Raw genomic sequence first — 22,743 nt, 5'->3', positions numbered from 1 at the left:
AGAATGCATCGGGGTGAGCCGTCTGTTGTTCACTGATGGTGTTGTAGAGTTCATTCGTAGCCTCCTTCACATTAGCACTCGGTGGTACATAGACTGCCCCAATGACTATCGCCGCAGCAAGTAAAAGGGCCGGCACTTTACCATCATGAACTCTATGTGCGGTGAACAGAGTGTAGAGACTACCTCGGCATGTTGGCACCATGATTTGTTGATGTAAATGGCCAGGCCACCTCCCCGGAGTTTTCCAGATTGTGAAGCTACTCTGTCCGCTCTGTGACGTGTAAGCCCATCCAACTGAATCGAGGTGTCCATGATGTTCCCCACACTGCGCTGGGAAGCTCTCAAAAGTCTGATATATGATATATTTTCCATTTTGCTGTCCAGAGAACCAGCATTGTGTGATGATTTGGTTTCCTCTAGTCTGTGGTTGGTTAGCAGTGCTAGTCTGAATGTCATCTGTTTTAGTGGTTACAGGGTTAGTTAGTTTCACAACCAGCTGACTGAGGGGACTCTTTCTTAGCTCTTGGATTTGAAATGCTTAAAATTGCAATGTGTCGTGGGGACTTGATTTAAGATGCATCCAGAATTTAAGTGATCTGTTTTGGATATTTATTATGGGGAACAGCCTTTTTCTGCCCTGCATGCATTTGTTGGTGTTTTCCTTTGTACGTTTAGCAATTTTCGACAGAATACTGCATGCAGGGCTTCTATTGGAAGTTTGTCCCATCTAGTGTAGTCTTGCTGACTGAGTGGACCCCATACTTCACATCCATATACTGCAGTGGGCAGGAGGACACTGTCAAATATTTTGAACCAAATTTTAATTGGGATGTCTGTTTTATAGACTTCTTTTTATTGCATAGAAAGCTCTTTGGGCTTCCTCTTTAAGTGCATTCACTGCCAGACCAAAGCTTCCCGAGACACTGACCCTCAGTCCCAGGTCATCATAACTTAACGTGTGCTCTAGGGCGGTGTTACCTAGAGTAAATAGGTGTCTACTTTCCTGACACCCGGGCTTCTTCTGGAAGATCATAATTTTTGTGTTTTTTAAGTTTACTGTCAGGGTCCAGTTCTGACAGTATTTCTCTAGCAGATCCAGATGCTGCCATAGACCCTGTTCTGTGGGTGACAGCAGCACCAGGTCATCTGCATAGAGTAAGAATTTAACTTCTGTGTTGTTTAGGGTGAGGCCAGGAGCTTCACATTGTTCCAGTAGCACCGCTAACTCACTGATGTAGATATTGAACAGGGTTGGACTCAAACTGCAGCCCTGTCTCACCCCTCGCCCTTGAGTGACGTATTCTGTTCTCTTGTCGCCAAGTTTTACTCCGCGCGTATTTCCAAATATATAGATTTGATTATGTCAAACACTTTACCCCCTACGCCACTTGGGATGATTTTATAACATAAGCCACTTGCCAGATAGAATCAAATGCTTTATTAAAATCAGTCAAGCATGCAAATATGTTTCCTTTGTTTTTTTGGTGAACATGTTGATTGATTAGCCTGTGTCGGGTGGAGATGTGATCTGTAGTGTGGCGATTTGGTAGAAAGCCAGTTGGACGTATCTGTCTCTCCTGTATCTCTGTATCATCTGTATCGCTCTTTCTCTCTCTCTGTCACTCTCTGTGTCTCTGTGTATGTGTCCCTCTGTGTCTCTCTCTGTGTGCCTCTTTGTCTCTCTCTGTGTATCTCTCTCTGTCTGTCTCTCTCTGTCTGTGTATCTCTGTCTTTGTCTCTCTCTTTCTCTCTCTCTCTGTATCTCTGTGTCTCTCTCTCTTTGTCTGTGTATCTCTGTCTGTGTATGTCTCTCTCTCTCTCTCTGTATCTCTGTGTCTCTCACTCTCTCTCTCTCTCTCTCTCTGTCTGTGTGTGTGTGTCTCTCTCTGTGTCTCTCTGTCTCTCTTTCTGTGTCTCTCTGTTTCTCTTTCTCTCTGTCTCTGTCTCTCTCTGTATCTCTCTCTCTCCCTCTCTGTCTCTCTCTCTCTCTCTGTATCACTGTCTCTGTCTGTCTCTCTCTCTCTTGCTGTCTGTCTCATGTCTCAAATAGCTTTATTGGCATTAACAGAAAATATGCCATTGCCAAAGCAGTTTGCAAAAGACTATAACATTACATCACATATTAAACACACATCAAATTCACATTACATCACACATTAATACATAGGTGTCATCACATAAGCATGCTCCGTATCTTTGCCCACCTAAACAGTCAACCCCTTTTTTCCTCACTGCCATACAGTACAGTGCAACAAATGCCACACAGTTGAATGCAGTGACTCAGCAGCATATATCTTGGGGGGTCTCACAGTTGTTGTGAGGCCTGCAGGCTGTGGCAGCAGATATGTATTTAGCTGCCAGAGGAGCTGTTGTTCCTTCACCCAGGAGAACTGCCAGTTTCTCCTCTGGGCTTAACAGTAGGAGGTTTGGTGTTTTCTTGGCTATTTCCCCTAAGTGGAAGTCCCTCACTGAAGAGAACTTTTCACAGTGGAGGAGGAGGTGCATCTCTGTTTCTACCTCCCCTGTCCAGCAGTGGCCACATATACGCTCCTCCCTGGGCAGCCATGTTTGTCTCTGTCTTCCTGTTTCTATAGCCAGCTGGTGGTCACTGAGCCTGTATGTGGTCAGGCTCCGTCTCTGCTTCGTATCTCTGACAGAGTGGAGATACTCGGCCAGTCTATATTCTCTGTTTAGGGTCAAATAACAGTTTAGTCTACTCTGGGTTTTAGTTTCATTTCTCCAATGTTCCAAATACAGATCTTTTGACTGATTCATAACTTGTGTTATTCTGCTGTGTTTTGAACCTTTTATTATTAGTTAAAATGTGCTTCTCTAACATGTTTATATGTTCACATGTGGTGAGGAAGTGTAGCTCTGTTTCAGGCTCACTGAGGGTGCAGTGATGATGATGAGGGTGCAGTGACAGCACAGCCTTTGCTCTGCAGGGAGCAGGTTTTCCTGTCTCCCGTTTTCAATAGCAAGGCTGTGCTCACTCAGTCTGTACACAGTCAAGGTTCTTTTTAGTCGCTGGTCAGTCACCATGCTCACACCATCTGCTATGGTGGACTGTCCATGTAGAGACAGACAGCACTGCATGTTGCTCTGTGTTTGTTTGTGTTACAGTGTGTGGTGTAGTTTTGTTTTAACTGTTTGGTCATGTGATTGAGTCTGATTGGTGATGTGTTGTGTTCCTGAGGTGTGTTAACAGAGCAGGTTTGTGCTCTCAGCTCAGGACCAGTTGAGTAAGGGGGTTCCTATTACTATTCAGCTCTTGGCATTGCAGGGCTTGGTGATGATACGAGAGGGGGTCAGTTAGTTTTACATGTGTCCAAAAGTTTATTGCTCTTGTTTGTATTTTTAGTATGAGTGGGTACTGGCCTAATTCTGCCCTGCATGCATTGTGTGTAGCTTTCCTCTGGACAGGTAGGAGGATCTTACAGAACTCTGCATGCAAGGTTTCAATGGGGTGTTTATCCCACTGAGTAAAGTCTTGTTTTGTAAGTGGACCCCACACCTCACTGCCACACAGAGCAACTGGTTCAATAACACACTCAATTAATTTCAACCAAGTTCTAACTGGTATTTCTGTTTGTATATGTTTTTTATGATGTAGAAGCCCGACGTGCTTTCCCTCTCATCGGATGAACTGTTTCATTAAAATGTCCAGTTGATCTTAGTTTTAATCCTAGATAGGTGTAATGTGTGATAGTACACTACATGTTTTGTACCAATTGAGAATTTAGGTAGAACATCCTGAGATCTGGATCTTTTTTGGAATATCATTATTTTGGTCTTTTTGGGGTTTACTGTCAGGGCCCAGGTCTGACAGTAATGTTCTAGCAGATCCAAGCTCTGCTGTAGGCCATCTGCTGTGGGGGACAGCAGAACCAGGTCATCTGCAAAGAGTAGGCATTTCACTTCCAGGTTGTGGAGACTTACCACGGGGACAGAGAACTTTTCTAGTATAGATAAGTTTATGCGGCACTTCCGGTCCATTTCCGCATTGGGACCACCCTATGCTTTTCTTTTCCGGTGTAATAAGTAGCTACCTAGTCATCGAAGTTAAGGGAAAGGGTTTTCTTTGGTTGGCTTTTTGGCAATGAAGTGATGGGAACAAACAAAAACGTTTTTCGGTGGTTTCTTCAAAGTCAAAGCCTTCAACCACATCCGTGATTCGAAATCTGCTGTTGGTTTTCTGTGGGAGGAAAACAATGGAATGCAGGGACATTGCCGTTTTGTGGCAGGTCGATGGGCAACACACTCGCTATCTAACCACTCATTCAGGCGTTTCCGTGTAGCAGTACAGCCACGCACCGCACAATGTGTCCCTGAACCATTTTTTGATTTTCTAATGTCCATTTTTAATGTTTAATGTTGTTGAAGATATCGCAGATCTAGGCTTGCATGTTTACATCTGGCTACGGATGTTTAGACTGGAAGAACAATGCACCCACCTTGGTGCCCTAGGTAAGGGCAGGAAAACTTGTCTATAGAGGGTATGCATTGACGTCACTTTCCCACTGGAACACGCCCCCCCACTCGCCATGAGTGGCAAAACATCCCTCAACATGGCTGCTTCTAGTAGGGGAAACAGTGAAACCGGGATTATAACGTAAGATTATCTGCTTAAATTAAAGGAAGTTGGACTTGACAGTGACCCGTACAGCTTACCAAATAACCAGTGGTCTATGGACTTTAACATTTGGCCACAAATCGAGTTTCCTGATATTTATTTGTACTTGATTTCTACACCAGGGAAATACACAAAGCAAAGCCTGAAGGTATGCAAAAGTCTTGATGCTTGGTTGGACTTCAGGGCGGGATTTGTTGGCGAAATTAAAGGACGAGGACACCGACGGACATTCTGGTTGTATGTGGATAAGTTTGTACAAATGTTTAATTTATTTTATTTAGTTACAACTGTGAAAACTAATGTTAAGCCAACCGTTCTCCACTTTGTTTGTAGAACACAACACAAGGACGTTTTAAAAAAATATGCTGACAAAAACTTATGAAAGATGCTAAATATTTAATTGATGAGTAGTCAATACAGTATATGACTTTATGATTTTACCATTTAACATTACCCAAAAAATCCGACATAGCCTAACGCTAGCCTACTTGACACAAAATGGGAACCGCAAATCCACGATTCGGTGCTTGGATTCCAGTTGTTTCTGCGAATTGCAGCGATCCATTTGTTTCTTTTTACCTTGTCTTTTGGTAGTCTGTAAAAAGATAACCCCGATTTCTCGTGGAGTCTATTAGTGCAGTCTCTCACACAACAGCTCTTTCCCATTGTAGATGGGTTTTCACTGCATTCAAGCTGGACGTTAACGCTGCCACTCAAGTCTTTTTGCCACTCAGTGCCGCGTCACCGCTGCGAGTTCTGTGACGTCACCCGCATACCCTTAATAGTAGCCAATTCATTGGTGTAGTAGATATTGAAGAGTGCAGGGCTGAGGTTACAGCCCTGGCGGACACCTCGCCCTTGGGTAAAGATTCTGTTCTTTTTTTTTGCCGATTTTTACGCTGCACATATTGCCAGAATACATTGATTTAATAATGTCATGTTTTGCCCCCTACACCACTCTCAATAACTTTGTAGAACAGTCCTGCATGCCAAATAGAATCAAAAGCTTTTTGGAAGTCAATTTGATATGTATATCAAGTTTATACCAAATGATTAAGCCTCCGGATTCCCTACCTCTATTGGTGTTTCTGTGTTTCTGAGATGGTACTACTGTTTCTCTATAACTGTTGGGACAGTGGGTGATAGTGTCAGCTTTACACCATGTCTCCTGAAGAATGATGATGTCGATGTCTTTAAGGTTTGTTTTGAATTCTGGGGCTAAACTCTTCAGCCTTTGGGCTGAAGAGTTTAGGCCCTGGATATTCCACATGCATACTGATAGGGATTTCATTACAAAAGAGAGATAGTACAGCAGTAATTGTTGGATTGTTAAGAGAGGCACAAACATTGAACTGTATTGTATTTTTGAAATGTGTGTGTGTGTGTGTGTGTGTGTGTGTGTGTGTGTGTGTGTGTGTGTACACATGTACGTGTATGTGTACATCTGTGTGTGGGTGTGTTTCAATATAACACTAGTTCAGCTTTTTGCAGATGTAGTGGAGGAGCTGTTTAATCTCACTCATTCCTTCAGAGTCCACTCATCCTTGCATGACCTCTATGTAGGTGTGTAACATGGAGCCTGGTGTGGTTTGGCATGCTGTGGGCTGGGGCTGGGCAGGGATCAAGGGCTAGGCTGTTGGTTCTGGTGGAGTCTCTGGTTTGGTGGGGGGTAGTAGCCTGAGCCAGAGCCTCTCTGGTGGTGTTGCTGGAGGTGGTGATGTTCTGGTGGTGGGGGTGGGGGGGTGCTGTGAAGTGTGCTGGGTCTGGGTGGATGTCTGGGAGGTCTTTGACTCCTGACAGGGGCTGAGGCGTAGTAAGGGTCTATGGGAGGTCTTTGGCTCCTGGTGAGGTCTGGGGTATAGAAGGGGTCCCTGAGAGGTCCTCTGGCTGGTATGAGATGGAGGCTTTGATGACCCAATGCCACATCTTTTAACGTTTTGGTAAACATGTCCACTGCCTGCTTTTTTAAGTGGGAGTGGTCATACAGGTGCTCAGGAGTTAAGTATGGATACTGTGCAACATGCACATTCGGGAGTGAGGCACACCCTCTGGTGATGTCAGTGTTCACCCTATTGATGGTCTCAGGGTGAAAGTCTCTTCAGGGTAGCAGGGTAGAAGTAGTGATGCATGAGTCTGGGAAGCACACAGATAATTTCTCTGCTATTTTGGTGACCAGACTACCAACCTTTTCCTGTTCCTGTCGCAGGTTGTTGGTGCCAGTATGGATCAGAATATGTCCTGAAGTGCCAAACTCGGGGTGGGAAAGGATTCGAAGTGCATCCTCGGTTGTGGGGCACCAGATCTTTGACGCTTTTTTGTTGGAGAAGAGTTTTTTTTTTTCTTGAATGAACTTGCCATTCAAATCAATGAGGATAGCAACCTCAGTGTCTTTTTTCAGGGTGGTGGGCTTACGGTGTGAGATGCTGGGTGGGGGGGCACGAGGGTCTTGGGAGCCTCTCTCTGCTGCCTCCTTGCTGGGTGGTGGGGGCTCCATGCTGTGAGGGTTGGCATCAGGGGCTTGAGAGCCTCTCTCTGCGGCATCCTTGCTGGTTGGTGAGGGCTCAGTGTTGGGAGGGTTGGGGGGAGTGAAGGGTGTGGCTGTTTTGTATTGGTAGACATTTCTACAGTCTGTTTTCTGTGCTGCAGCTCTATCATGATGGCTGATAGTTCTCTTGTCATCTTGTCTCTCACCTGCGCTACTTCTTTTCTCATGGTGTCCTTTTTCTCCCTCAGCTCTATGGCGAGGGCCTGATTTTTCTCCTGCAGAATGGGGGTCTGTTCTTTCAGCTCTTGTGTAACAGTTTCCAACTGGTGCTTACACAGGCTGAGTTGTTCCTGGAGGTCAGGGTGTGATATGGTGCTGGTGGGGAGCAGCTGTTCTCTCATCTCAGTGAGCTCCATTTTTAGTAGAGCCAGTCTGTCTCTCAGGAGACTGACAGTGTTATGTATTGAAGTTAATGTTATGTTGTGTAGATGGCGACCACTAGGTGGCGCCCAGCAATTGATTGACTGGTTGTACCATGTTGAGTTCCATGGTAAAGAAAGAAGGAATGAACAAGCCACAATCGTCTGTGTAGCTCCGTGAGTGTGTGTGAAATTGTTTGCACATAGACATTTAGTGGGCAACATAATATAAATTGGCGATGAGGTGTGAAGTCCTGAAACTTTTCTTCATCCACTGTGCGTGAATTGCCAGTATTGGTTAAATTTGGATGGAAAAGAACAACCACGCTGTGAGGAAGCTAGCTAGCGAGCTAGTGTGTTAGCTGTTTAGCAGTGAGTAATGAGCCGCTCTTCGTCCGACTGTAGAGTGCAAGTCACTGAAGACAGACGCATCATGGCTGGAATAATCGGACATATGGACCCCTTTGATGAATCCGGTGAGCAATGGGCAACGTATTGTAGCGAAGAGGCTACCGCGTAAGAATTGTGCCCTCCTGCTTTACCCATCAGGCACTGTGTTCAGATTGTCAGTTGTTATTAAATGTTTTGTACGTGTTTTATGTGGTTTTATGTGTTTATGTAATTACTGTTTGGTGTGGTGTAGTTGTAGCTGTCATTCTGTTGTGTTGTGTAACTTTGATATTGAAACGATGATCAACTTTGTTGTTCGAGTAGATGACCCATGTATTGTGTCGCATTTCTATCAAGTTCTCATCTCTGCGTGAGTTCAATTAAGGAGACTGACAAATTACCTTTGACGTTACTTCTACGTTCGCCACATTATATTGAACGATTATATATATTATATATATGAACATTATATCTGGACTAAAGAGATCAGAGATGCCAAGAAAGTGCCAGTGTTGTTTAGTGTGATGGCTCTCTCTGTCTCTGTCTCTCTCTCAATTCAATTCAATACACTTCAATATGTGCTTTATTGGCATGACATACATTTGTGTACATATTGCCAAAGCATGTAAAACAACAACAACACAACACAACAATGATTATAATAATAACAGCAACAGCAACAATGATTATTATATCAAACAACAACAGTACAATAGGTGCCGTCCCCCACTGTCTCTCAGGTTGTGGCAGGAAAATATAAATCTTGCTGCAATGCTCGCCGCTGCCCCCCTCCCAGGACCACCTGCAGCTTACCTGCATCCTCCATGTCCTGCTCCTCTGGAGTCACATGTTCCAGCTCCTGGACAAAAGCCCGGTGCTGTTTTTCAAATTTGTCACATTTAAGGAGGAAGTGCACCTCTGTCTCCACCTCATCTGTCATGCACTGACCACATGTTCGATGCTCTTTTGGAACCACGTCTTTTTGTGTCTCTCCTTTTCAATGGCTAGACTGTGGTCACTGAGCCTGTATTTGGTGAGGGTCTGTCGCTGCTTGGTGTCTCTGACAGTTAAGAGGTATTCTTCCAGATCATAGTTTGTTTTTAGGGCCCGATAGACTTCTAGTTTGTTTTGAGTTTTGATTTCAGCATTCCAACGTTTCACGTAATTGTTCTTGCTTTGTTTTACAGTCTGATTTATCCTCATGTTGGTTTGTTTTATAGCCTGATTTATCCTCATGTTGGTTTGTTTTATAGTCTGATTTATCCTCATGTTGTTTGTTTTATAGCTGATTTATCCTCATGTTTGTTTGTTTTATAGCTGATTTATCCTCATGTTGGTTTGGGATGCAGTGCTGGCCTGAGGTTGGTTGGTCTTAGTATTTGTTAAAGGGTTAGTGAGTCTCAGAGCCAGCTGCTTCAGGGGACTCTTTTCGGGGTTCAGTTCTTGGGTTTTCAGAGCTTTAAAGTGCAATGTATTTGTTGGGCTTGTATTTAAGTGCATCCAGAAATTTAGAGATCTTTTTTGTACATTTATCATTAATGGAAACCGGCCTGATTCTGCCCTACATGCGTTGTTTGGTGTTTTCCTTTATATTTTCAGAATCATTCTACAGAATTCAGCTTGTAGGGTTTCTGCTGGATGCTTGTCCCATCTAGTGTAGCTGAAAAGACTGAGTGGACCCCATACCTCACTTCCATATAGCACAGTGGGCAGAATTACACTATCAAACAGTTTGCACCAGATGGAGATTGGTATATCAATGTTAAAGAATTTATTTTTCATATAGAGCTCTGCCAGCTTTTTGTTTTAGGTTATTCACTGCCCTACTGAAACTCCCCGATGCTGTAATGATTAGACCCAGGTAAGTATACTGCATCGTATGCTCTAAGGTAATGCTACCTAGAGTTAACTGAAATCTATTTTCCTGACATCTGGGCTTCTTCTGGAAGATCATTACTTTTGTCTTTTTTGGATTTATTGCCAGGACCCAGTGCTGGCAATAGTCCTCAAGCAGGTCTAGTAGTTGTTGCAGCCCATCTGCGGTTGGTGACAATAAAACTAGATCATCTGCATAAAGCAAAAATTTCACTTCCATGTCATACAGGGGGAGACCTGGGGCTGCAGACTGTTCCAGCTGCACCGCCAGTTCGTTAATATATATATTAAACAGTGTCAGGCTAAGTCCACAGCCCTGTCTCACCCCTCTATTCTGACTGAAGAACTCAGTGTGTTTGTCTTCAATCTTAACTGCACATTTGTTGTCCGAATACATTGACTTTATTATGTCATACACTCTACCCCCTACACCACTTTGTAAAAGTTTATAGTACAGTCCTTCATGCCAAATAGAGTCGATAGCTTTTTTGAAGTCAATAAAACAAGCAAATATTTTTCCATTTGTGGTTTGATTCACATTTTCATTTATGAGGGTGTGTAGGGTGTAAATGTGGTCCGTAGTCCGGTGATTTGGGAGGAAGCCAATTTGACCTTTGCTCAGGACATTGTGTTCGTTAAGGAGAGTTAGAATTCGATTGTTCAAAATGCTATTAGACACCTTCCCCAGACTACTGCTCACACAAATGCCTCTGAAATTATTAGGATCCAATTTGTCTCCATTTTTATGAATAGGAGTTATGAGCCCTATGCTCCAGATGTCAGGAAAATATCCCGAACTTAGAAGGATTGTGAATAATTTGAGTACTGCCCTTTGCAGCTCAGGTGTGTTGTTTTTAAGCATCTCGCTTCTGGTACTGTCAAGGCCACAAGCTTTATTGGGTTTGAAGGATTTGAGCTTCTGTGCCAATTCTTCTTGTGTTATTGGAAAATCCAGTGGGTTTTGGTTGTCTTTTATAGAGCATTCGAGCAACTGTAATTTTTGTTTGAACAGATTGTAATTGGAATTTGAGTGTTCTTGTTATCCAAAGGAGTTGAATCAAGTCCAGTTGCACTTGGTATATATCCGTGAACAGATATATACCAAGTCCAGTTGCACTTGATTCAACTCCTTTGGATAACCATGACCTGGATGAATGAGAACATTCACAGACAGTGTTCTTGTTGGATTTCCGAATAGATATGTTCAAAAGGAAAATTTCTCCATTTTAGATAGGCAGGTCTTGTCGTTTTGTAGAGCTCAAATTATTCCACATTTCCCAGAATGGGTTTGATTCAGGGAATTTTCTATTTCCTGTAGGGTTCTATCTACATGGCTTTGTTTGTTCATTCTTAATGTGTGTTTATATAGTTGTAATTTTTCGCTATATTTCTTTCTTATATCCATATCTTGAGGTTGGTAGTGTTTCAGGTTTGACAATTTACGCAGTTCTTTTCTTATATTTTTACAATCGTTGTCAAACCATTTTTCATTTTTAGGTTGTTTCTTTTTTCTGTTGTTGGTCCTTGGTAGGACCATGTTTGCTGCCGTCTGAAAGATATAATTGATTTCATTGACAGCCTGGTTGGTACTGTCCTTATTAGTTTCAAACGGTTTGTTAATGAAGTTAGTAATCATATTAAGTAATTTCGGTGAATTCAGGATATTGATGAATTTTTCTGCACTGTCTGGAGCCCATCTGCAGGTCTTATTAATTTTGAACAGCTTGCTGGGCTCCTCTATAGGCATTTGAGTCAGGTTAATAGTTTTGAGGAAAATCATAATTTGGTTATGGTCAGAAAGAGGAATTTGTTGTCTGACAGTGAATGTGTTGAAGGAGGTGGGGTCCATGTCAGTTATTGCATAGTCAACTACACTAGCTCCAAGACCTGAACAACATGTGAACCTTCCCAGAGAGTCTCCTCTGATCCTACCATTAAGCATGTACAGGCCAGAGGCGCGACAGAGGTGCACTAGCTCCTTACCAGCCTTGTTCACAGTATGGTCGAGGGAGCTCCTTTTAATGAGGGTTGGGGAGAGGTACAGGGTGTGTTGACCAAACACATGTCTGTTACCCTGAGGGTCAATGGTATCACTTACTGAACTTGTTCTTGTGTTAAAATCTCCGCACAGCAGCACATTTCCCTGGGCCTGGAAAAGGCTTACCTCTTCATGGAGGTTACTCAGGAGATCCTCATCATAATATGGAGATTCAGTTGGGGGAGAATATAGAGCACAGAGACAGATATCTTTGTTTGATATGGCAATTTTATTGCTGAGTTTTAGCCAGCGGACGGATGTTCCAATTTTAATTTTTGAAATGTGGTTGGCTAAATATCCTCTCCACCAAATCAAAATACCCCCTGAGTCTCATCCACGATGTACTGAGTTGAGTTTATTTGATGGCATAATTATTTCTTTGTAACCTGAGGGACAGTGGGTGGTTATGTCTTCATGACACCAGGTTTCAGTTAATATGACTATGTCGACATCATCGATGTTTTTTAAGAAGTCAGGGTCTCTACTCTTCATCCCAAAGGAAGATGAGAAGAGACCCTGGATGTTCCAACAAGAGACAGAAAACGAACGCATGAAAAGAAAATATACAATGAGTCTCTTTTGTGAGACAGCGAATTATCAAGTTACAGTGGAAGAAGACATATATAAAATATCATGATAACTCTTACCAAATACCTCACTATCGATATTGTGGGCATTATTATACACAACCAGAGCCAAACCAACCCTCAGGATTCCCCTGTGTAAGTGGGTACCCCATCAAGACCTGATGAGACGTAGAGGTCGCCCTAGATGCTGCCATGCAGCAATCTGGAGCACAAGGTGTGGAGCATCTGCTTTATCTCTCCCAGCTCGGTCTTGGCTGGGGCAGTGGGTGTGGGAGGGGGCTGGGCTACTGCAGCAGCATAGCTTTGTGGCCTGTGCTGTGGGGGACAGGCTCTGTCAGGTGTTGTTGCCTGTTTGTTGTTTGGAGGGGTTGGGTGCACAGGTTTCTTGGACCTGGGGGAAGCAGCACGTAGGTGTGGGGGTGTGTAGGGCTTTCGGCCCAAAGGTGAGTATGGAGTATGGGGCTGGGGGGGAAAGGGGTCCAGGTAGTGTGTGCTCTTGGGGGAAAGGGGGGTATCCGGGGATGTGGGAGGGTTCTGGTCTGTAGTCTCCTACTGATGGAGGATAGGTGGGTGTGGTTGGGTTGCGGCCCAAAGCAACATCTTTTAGGGTCCTCGCAAAAATCCGCACCCTCTCCTTGTGAAGGTGCAGTCCGTCGTAGAGGTCATGGAGGCTGATGCCTGAATGGTGAGCCAGGTGGACATTGGGAAGAGCAGCACAGCCTCTGCTGATGTCTGCGTTGATTCCATGGATTATATGGGGTGGGGTGTAACGCCGTGGCAGGAGTGTTGACACCACGTTCTGTGCCTCTGGGAATTCTCCACTTGCTCTCTGCCACTCTATGCACCGCCACAGCCGTGTCACTGTGCAGAGAGTGCAGGTCATTGGTCCCGGTGTGGATGATGATGCCCTGCGGGCTCCCAAGAGATTCCTTGTTCAGGAGCTGTAGTGCATGGCCAGTAGTGCTGCATCATTTTGCTGTCATGTGATATCCGGGAAACAGTTTCTGAGGGAACTTCTGGTTTGAGTCTATGAGCAGGGCTACGTGTGGGCGCTGTTTGTTTGTCTTAGTGGGAGGAGATTGGTTGGGTGGTGGGGGGGGGTTGTGTGTCTGTGTGAGTGGTCTCTGTATCATGTTTGTTGGTTGTTCTAGTGTCAGGGGAGGTGTGATGGTCTGTATGGTTGTTAGTGGTATTGTTTTGAGAGACTGAAGCCCTGGCCCTGGTGTTCTCTTGGAGCTCTGTCCTAAGATCCTCCATCTGTTTCATGAGGTTCCTCTCTTTCAGTATCGCCTCCTTCTCTAGTTGGGCTACTTGGGAATGGAGGTTTTGGTTTTCCACCTGTAGCTGCTTCATGGTCTCTTGTAGCTCTAAGACAGTCAGTGTGTTCTCTGTTCTCAGCTGTTCCACCTCCTCCCTTAGCTGCTGGATGGAGCTGGTGGTGGTGTCAGAAAGCCTGGCCTGAGTGAACTCCCTAAACTCGACAAAGTCCAGTTCCAGCAGCGCCAGACTCTCCCTCAGCTGCCTATCAGTGGCAGAGAGAGAGTGGGAATGGGGAAGGGGAGGGGCTGCTGCGTGTTGTGGGGGCTCATTGTCAGAAGGGGGAAGGAGAGGGGCTGCTGCGTGTTGTGGGGGCTCTGTAGGTGGCTGATCCTCAGCCGTGTCGCTGTCTCTGTGGTTGTCTACCTCTGTCTTAAGCAGGGGGAACATCTCTTCAAAAGGGTTCAGGCTCTCCTCATTTCCCTGTAGCAGTATAGTTCCTTTAGTTTAGTATGTGTAGTATGTGTGTAGCAGTATAGCTCCTTTAGTGTAGTATGTGTAGTATGTGTGTAGCAGTAGTTCCTTTAGTGTAGTATGTGTGGTATGTGTGTAGCAGTATAGTTCCTTTAGTGTAGTATGTGTAGTATGTGTGTAGCAGTATAGTTCCTTTAGTGTAGTATGTGTAGTATGTGTGTAGCAGTATAGTTCCTTTAGTGTAGTATTTGTAGTATGTGTGTAGCAGTATAGCTCCTTTAGTGTAGTATTTGTAGTATGTGTGTAGCAGTATAGTTCCTTTAGTGTAGTATGTGTAGTATGTGTGTAGCAGTATAGCTCCTTTAGTGTAGTATGTGTAGTATGTGTGTAGCAGTATAGTTCCTTTAGTGTAGTATGTGTAGTATGTGTGTAGCAGTATAGTTCCTTTAGTGTAGTATGTGTAGTATGTGTGTAGCAGTATAGTTCCTTTAGTGTAGTATTTGTAGTATGTGTGTAGCAGTATAGCTCCTTTAGTGTAGTATTTGTAGTACGTGTGTAGCAGTATAGTTCCTTTAGTGTAGTATGTGTAGTATGTGTGTAGCAGTATAGCTCCTTTAGTGTAGTATGTGTAGTATGTGTTTAGCAGTATAGTTCCTTTAGTGTAGTATGTGTAGTATGTGTGTAGCAGTATAGCTCCTTTAGTGTAGTATGTGTAGTATGTGTGTACCAGTATAGTTCCTTTAGTGTAGTATGTGTAGTATGTGTGTACCAGTATAGTTCCTTTAGTGTAGCATGTGTAGTATGTGTGTAGCAGTATAGTTCCTTTAGTGTCGTATGTGTAGTATTTGTGTAGCAGTATAGTTCCTTTAGTGTAGCATGTGTAGTATGTGTGTACCAGTATAGTTCCTTTAGTGTAGTATGTGTAGTATGTGTGTAGCAGTATAGTTCCTTTAGTGTAGTATGTGTAGTATGTGTGTACCAGTATAGTTCCTTTAGTGTAGTATGTGGTGGTCAGTATTGCATTATCGGTGTCCAGATGTGTATCCGTGCACACTGTGAACCGTCCTCCACGGCCGATTCCCTCTTTAAATACGTGTTTATAGTGTTGACAGATGGCAGCTTTCCATGCTGACAGCTGTGTGGTGTGGAAGATTAAGTTGTGTTTTATTGGTTTTCCATGCATACAGATAAAGTCCGTGTATAGTGTGTCTGGGTTGTCATACAGACAAAGTCGTGTATAGTGTGTCTGGGTTGTCATACAGACAAAGTCGTGTATAGTGTGTCTGGGTTGTCATACAGATAAAGTCGTGTATAGTGTGTCTGGGTTGTCATACAGACAAAGTCGTGTATAGTGTGTCTGGGTTGTCATACAGATAAAGTCTGTGTATAGTGTGTCTGGGTTGTCATACAGATAAAGTCCGTGTATAGTGTGTTTGGGTTGTCATACAGACAAAGTCGTGTATAGTGTGTCTGGGTTGTCGTTTAACACTTTCTCCTTGTGTGTCTTCCTAGCCTGCGCGCTCTTGTAGTCCGCCGGGTAATTCACCACACTAGATTCAGTTGGCTTGGTTTCCATCACGATCGGTAATATTTACCACTACCAACGGGTTTTTTTGTTTGTTTGTTTGTTTGTTTTGCTGGCTAATGTTAGCTAATTAGATTACTTCCGGTCCTATGTTGCGGTTCTTACGTTTCATTTTTCATGCACATCAGATTCGACTGTCCATGTCCCACCTTTCCCTCTGCGTCAGCAGGTGGCGTGTTTCTTTGGGTTGCATCTGTAACGTTTACCAGGTCATGTTAGACCAGGTCGTGTTGAACAAGGTCATGTTAGACCAGGTCGCGTTACACCAGGTCATGTTAGACCAGGTCGCGTTAGACCAGGTCGCGTTACACCAGGTCGCGTTACACCAGGTCGCGTTAGACCAGGTCGCATTACACCAGGTCGCGTTACACCAGGTCGCGTTAGACCAGGTCGCGTTAGACCAGGTCACGTTAGTTGTTGAGTTGTTTTGCTTTACAGTTGGCTAGCAAGTTAGCCAGCTAGCTGTTTGCGAACTCTTCAACGCAGATTTAATCTAAAAACTTGGTTTCCTTGTCGGAGTAAATGGAGGTTTTTCTTTTAGGAAAACGATATACGTTGTCTTCTGCTTTTAGACTGTTTTCTAAATTCTCTGTCTCACTAGAGACCCAATGTTTGATAATTTTTAGGAGCTCATCTCGTGTGTGCGCTCTCGCTCTCTGATGTTGGGGAGTGTCCTGAGATGATTTAGATTCTGTGAATCTTGTGTTACTGACCACGTTGGTATGTGTTGTAACTTTTTTGTGATTTTTATTAAAGTGTTGTTGAATATCAAAAAATCTCTCTCTCTGTCTGTGTGTGTGTGTGTGTGTGTGTGTGTGTGTGTGTGTGTGTGTGTGTGTGTGTCTCTCTCTCTCTCTGTCTGTGTGTGTGTGTCTCTGTCTGTCTGTCTGTCTGTCTCAGAGAGCTACAGAGAGAGGTTATAATGCTGGCGTGTAGTTTTGGTAATAAACACTGTCATCGCCAGGCTGTCGCTCAGATCTCTGACTGGATCTCCAGTAACAAGAACAGGTATGTGCGCACGCACACACACACACACACACACACACACACACACACACACACACACACACACACACACACACACAGATTGATAGTTTCCATATTGTAATGAAATTGTGTATATGTGTATTTATGTGTGTGTGTGTGTGTATGTATGTGCATGTGTGTATGTGTGCGTGTGTGCATGTGCATGTTGTGTATGTATGTGTGTGTGTGTATGTGGATGTGTTTATCTGTGTGTGTGTGCGTGTGTTAGTGCATGTGTGTACACACCAGATTTTTCCAAAGTATTCCAGTGCAACACAAATAGCTGTTATGTGTTGTACTGGTCCTCTCCCTTGCTGTTATGTGTTGTACTGGTCCTCTCCCAGTGCTGTTATGTGTTGTACTGATCCTCTCCCTTTGCTGTTATGTGTTGTACTGGTCCTCTCCCAGTGCTGTTATGTGTTGTACTGATCCTCTCCCTTCCTGTTATGTGTTGTACTGGTCCTCTCCCTTCCTGTTATGTGTTGTACTGGTCCTCTCCCAGTGCTGTTATGGGTTTTACTGGTCCTCTCCCAGTGCTGTTATGTGTTGTGCTGATCCTCCCCCAGTGCTGTTATGTGTTGTACTGGTCCTCTCCCAGTGCTGTTATGTGTTGTACTGGTCCTCTCCCAGTGCTGTTATATGTTGTACTGGTCCTCTCCCTTCCTGTTATGTGTTGTACTGGTCCTCTCCCTTGCTGTTATGTGTTGTACTGGTCCTCTCCCAGTGCTGTTATGGGTTTTAATGGTCCTCTCCCAGTGCTGTTATGTGTTGTGCTGATCCTCCCCCAGTGCTGTTATGTGTTGTACTGGTCCTCTCCCAGTGCCTTTATGTGTTGTACTGGTCCTCTCCCAGTGCTGTTATATGTTGTACTGGTCCTCTCCCAGTGCTGTTATGTGTTGTACTGGTCCTCTCTCATTGCTTTTTTGTGTTGTACTGGTCCTCTTCTTTTGCTGTTATGGGTTTTACTGGTCCTCTCCCAGTGCTGTTATGTGTTTTGCTGATCTTCCCCCAGTGCTGTTATGTGTTGTACTGGTCCTCTCCCAGTGCTGTTATGTGTTGTACTGGTCCTCTCCCAGTGCTGTTATATGTTGTACTGGTCCTCTCCCTTCCTGTTATGTGTTGTACTGGTCCTCTCCCTTGCTGTTATGTGTTGTACTGGTCCTCTCCCAGTGCTGTTATGGGTTTTACTGGTCCTCTCCCAGTGCTGTTATGTGTTGTGCTGATCCTCCCCCAGTGCTGTTATGTGTTGTACTGGTCCTCTCCCAGTGCCTTTATGGGTTGTACTGGTCCTCTCCCAGTGCTGTTATATGTTGTACTGGTCCTCTCCCAGTGCTGTTATGTGTTGTACTGGTCCTCTCCCTTCCTGTTATGTGTTGTACTGGTCCTCTCCCAGTGCGTTATGTGTTGTACTGATCCTCTCCCAGTGCTGTTATGTGTTGTATTGATCCTCTTCCTTTGCTGTTATGTGTTGTACTGGTCCTCTCCCTTTGCTGTTATGTGTTGTACTGGTCCTCTCTCATTGCTTTTTTGTGTTGTACTGGTCCTCTTCTTTTGCTGTTGTGTTGTACTGGTCCTCTCCCATTGCTGTTTTGTGTTGTACTGGTCCTCTCCCATTGCTGTTTTGTGTTGTACTGGTCCTCTCCCATTGCTGTTTTGTGTTGTACTGGTCCTCTCCTAGTGTTGTTATGTGTTGTACTGGTCCTCTCCCTGTGCTGTTATGTGTTGTACTGGTCCTCTCCCAGTGCTGTTATGTGTTGTACTGGTCCTCTCCCTTCCTGTTATGTGTTGTACTGGTCCTCTCCTTTGCTGTTATGTGTTGTACTGACCCTCTCCCAGTTCTGTTATGTGTTGTACTGGTCCTCTCCTAGTGCTGTTATGTGTTGTACTGGTCCTCTCCCTTCCTGTTATGTGTTGTACTGGTCCTCTCCCATGCTGTTATGTGTTGTACTGGTCCTCTCTCAGTGCTGTTATGTGTTGTACTGGTCCTCCTCCAATGCTGTTATGTGTTGTACTGGTCCTCTGCTAGTGCTGTTATGTGTTGTATTAATCCTCTCCCAGTACTGTTATGTATTTTACTGGTCTTCTCCCAGTGCTGTTATGTGTTGTACTGGTCCTCTGCTAGTGCTTTGCGGTCCGGTTTCGGTTGACTTTTTTTTCTGCTCTTGGATGTTTGGATTTTCGTAGGATTCCTCCGAATGTGAGGGACATTGTCTACTGTACTGGTGTCAGTCTCATGGACGAGGATGTCTGGGAATTCATCTGGATGAAGTTTCATTCCTCCAATGCCATCTCTGAAAAGAAGATCCTGCTGGAGGCACTAACCTGCTCGGACAACACTTTCCTCCTCAACAGGTAGAGGGAAAGGCTTTGGTTTTGAAAAAATACGTGATTTAATTCAACCTAAAAAAATCATGAAGCTAAAAAAAGAATGTTACAGAAGCAAAATAATCACATATCCACAAAAAGATCTTGTTTCACAAAACAGAAACTAAACAAAAAAATGCCAAAGATAAAAACAGCCTTTACTTCAGCGAATATCTGCATGACTTCCAATCATGTCAGTCACTCAGTGCTTTGTAATTGTATGTCTATATACAAACCCCAATTCCAATGAAGTTGGGATGTTGTGTAAAACGTGAATAAAAACAGAATACAATGATTTGCAAATCCTTTTCGACCTATATTCAATTGAATACACTACAAAGACAAGATATTTAATGTTCAAACTGATAAACTTTATCGTTTTTTTCCAAATATTCACTCATTTGCTCACGCAGTTGTTCACAAAGTGGTGAACCTCGCCCCATCCTTGCTTGTGAACGACTGAGCCTTTCGGAGATGCTCCTTTTATACCCAATCATGACACTCACCTGTTTCCAATTAACCTGTTCACCTGTGGAATGTTCCAAACAGGTGTTTTTTGAGCACTCCTCAACTTTCCTAGCCTTTTGTTGCCCCTGTCCCAGCTTCTTTGGAACATGTTGCAGGCATCAAATTCAAAATGAGTGAATATTTGCAAAAAAAACCAATAAAGTTTATCAGTTTGAACATTGAATATTTTGTCTCTGTAGTGTATTCAATTGAATATAGGTTGAAAAGATTTGCAAATCATTGTATTCTGTTTTTATTTACGTTTTACACAATGTCCCAACTTCACTGGAATTGGGGTTTGTAATATCATATTTAATCATATATAAATTATACAGATATAACGTTGTTGTATCTGTATAATATATATAATCAGGTCAGTCACTCAGTGCTTTGTATGGCTATATAATATATACTAGAAGAACCCCGCTACAATGTAGCGGTTTGGTTACCCACCCGTCTAAATCTCCCTCCTCTTCATCCTGCCAGCTAACCGCCTTCCCCCCGACTCCAACTCCCTCCCCCCAAATGCTCACAATCATCTGAAATGCCGAGAAAAGTGGTTTTTAGCCATTTTTAGAAAATGCATATTTTGCATAATTATGCATAATTATTATAATTATTTTAATTTTCTGCTAATTTTCTGGTCCTCTCTGGAACAATAGCTACCACCTCCCAAAAAAATTAGGATCATAAGTGCATTTTTGCAAAAATGCATATATTTTGCATAATGCCAAAACATTTGTCCCAGAAAATGTTTTTTATATAGGTGAAAAAATTAAAGATGCTCAGAATCATCTGAAATGCCAACAAAAGTGGTTTTTAGCCATTTTTAGAAAAATGCACATTTTGCATATTTATGCATAATTATGCATAATTTTAATTTTCTGGGATTTTTCCCTTACTCTCTGAGACAATACCTACCACCTCCAAAAAGAATTAGGATCATAAATGCTTTAGTTTTCGGTCCCGCTATCTACATTAACTAACACACACACACACACACTAACACCACACACACACACATTACGAAAATATATGAGTAGATAATCATATATAAATTATATAGATATAACTTTGTTATATCTCTATAATATATAAAATCATGTCAGTCACTCTGCTTTGTTATATCTACATAAAATCATATATAGTCATATAGAAATTACATTATATTGATATAACTTTGTTATATCTGTATAATATATATAATCATATCAGTCACTCAGTGCCTTGTATGTCTATATAATATCATATATAATCATATATAAATTATATTATATAGATATACACTACCGTTCAAAAGTTTGGGATCACCCAAACAATTTTGTGTTTTCCATGAAAAGTCACACTTATTCACCACCATATGTTGTGAAATGAATAGAAAATAGAGTCAAGACATTGACAAGGTTAGAAATAATGATTTGTATTTGAAATAAGATTTTTTTTACATCAAACTTTGCTTTCGTCAAAGAATCCTCCATTTGCAGCAATTACAGCATTGCAGACCTTTGGCATTCTAGCTGTTAATTTGTTGAGGTAATCTGGAGAAATTGCACCCCACGCTTCCAGAAGCAGCTCCCACAAGTTGGATTGGTTGGATGGGCACTTCTTTGAGCAGATTGAGTTTCTGGAGCATCACATTTGTGGGGTCAATTAAACGCTCAAAATGGCCAGAAAAAGAGAACTTTCATCTGAAACTCGACAGTCTATTCTTGTTCTTAGAAATGAAGGCTATTCCATGCGAGAAATTGCTAAGAAATTGAAGATTTCCTACACTGGTGTGTACTACTCCCTTCAGAGGACAGCACAAACAGGCTCTAACCAGAGTAGAAAAAGAAGTGGGAGGCCGCGTTGCACAACTGAGCAAGAAGATAAGTACATTAGAGTCTCTAGTTTGAGAAACAGACGCCTCACAGGTCCCCAACTGGCATCTTCATTAAATAGTACCTGTTAGAGCCTGTTTGTGCTGTCCTCTGAAGGGAGTAGTACACACCGGTGTAGGAAATCTTCAATTTCTTAGCAATTTCTCGCATGGAATAGCCTTCATTTCTAAGAACAAGAATAGACTGTCGAGTTTCAGATGAAAGTTCTCTTTTTCTGGCCATTTTGAGCGTTTAATTGACCCCACAAATGTGATGCTCCAGAAACTCAATCTGCTCAAAGAAGTGCCCATCCAACCAATCCAACTTGTGGGAGCTGCTTCTGGAAGCGTGGGGTGCAATTTCTCCAGATTACCTCAACAAATTAACAGCTAGAATGCCAAAGGTCTGCAATGCTGTAATTGCTGCAAATGGAGGATTCTTTGACGAAAGCAAAGTTTGAGGTAAAAAAAATCTTATTTCAAATACAAATCATTATTTCTAACCTTGTCAATGTCTTGACTCTATTTTCTATTCATTTCACAATATATGGTGGTGAATAAGTGTGACTTTTCATGGAAAACACGAAATTGTTTGGGTGATCCCAAACTTTTGAACGGTAGTGTATCTTGTGTCTGTATATCTAATCATGTCAGTCACTCAGTGCTTTGTTATATCTACATAAAATCATATATAGTCATATGGAAATTATATAGATATACATTTGTTATATCTGTATAATATATATAATATATATTATACAAATATAACAAAGTAATGGGAGGAGAAATGGGGTAGGGGTAATTCTGATGGAAGACTATGTCAAGAGTGTGCTGGAGGTGAAGAGAGTGTCAGACAGAGTGATGAGTATGAAGCTGGAAATCGAAGGTGTATTGCTGAATGTTATCAGCGCGTATGCCCCGCAAGTTGGGTGTGAGATGGAAGAGAAAGAAGAATTCTAAAGTGAGTAGGAGGCGCAATCTGAAAGGGATTGGAGACTGCAAGATGGTGACAGGGGAGAACGTAGCTAGGCAGCATCGGATGGTGGTCTGTCGCATGACTTTGGAGACCAAGATGAGGAAGCGAGTGAAGACACAGCCGAAGATAAAATGGTGGAAGTTGAAGAAGGAAGACTGTTGTGTGGAGTTCAAGCAGGAGTTAAGACAGGCACTGGGTGGTAGTGAAGAGTTGCCAGGTGGCTGGGTAACCACTGCAGAAATAGTGAGGGAGACAGCTAGGAAGGTACT

General features: G+C 43.0%; 1 protein-coding gene across 1 annotated transcript in view; it reads left to right on the top strand.

Annotated features, from left to right (window-relative positions):
• LOC130110470 (thyrotropin-releasing hormone-degrading ectoenzyme-like) overlaps positions 1-22,743 on the top strand; it is a 373,072-nt gene that overhangs the window by 310,115 nt on the left and 40,214 nt on the right. Inside the window, exons 16-17 of the mRNA XM_056277578.1 lie at positions 16,644-16,751; positions 18,954-19,121. Coding sequence (XP_056133553.1) covers positions 16,644-16,751; positions 18,954-19,121 — 276 coding nt within the window. The remainder of the gene's footprint in view (positions 1-16,643; positions 16,752-18,953; positions 19,122-22,743) is intronic.

Source organism: Lampris incognitus, chromosome 3, assembly GCF_029633865.1.
Source record: "Lampris incognitus isolate fLamInc1 chromosome 3, fLamInc1.hap2, whole genome shotgun sequence".
NCBI lineage: Eukaryota > Metazoa > Chordata > Actinopteri > Lampriformes > Lampridae > Lampris > Lampris incognitus.
Note: the sequence above shows the minus strand (reverse complement) of the source record. Positions and strands in the feature narration are given on the sequence as shown.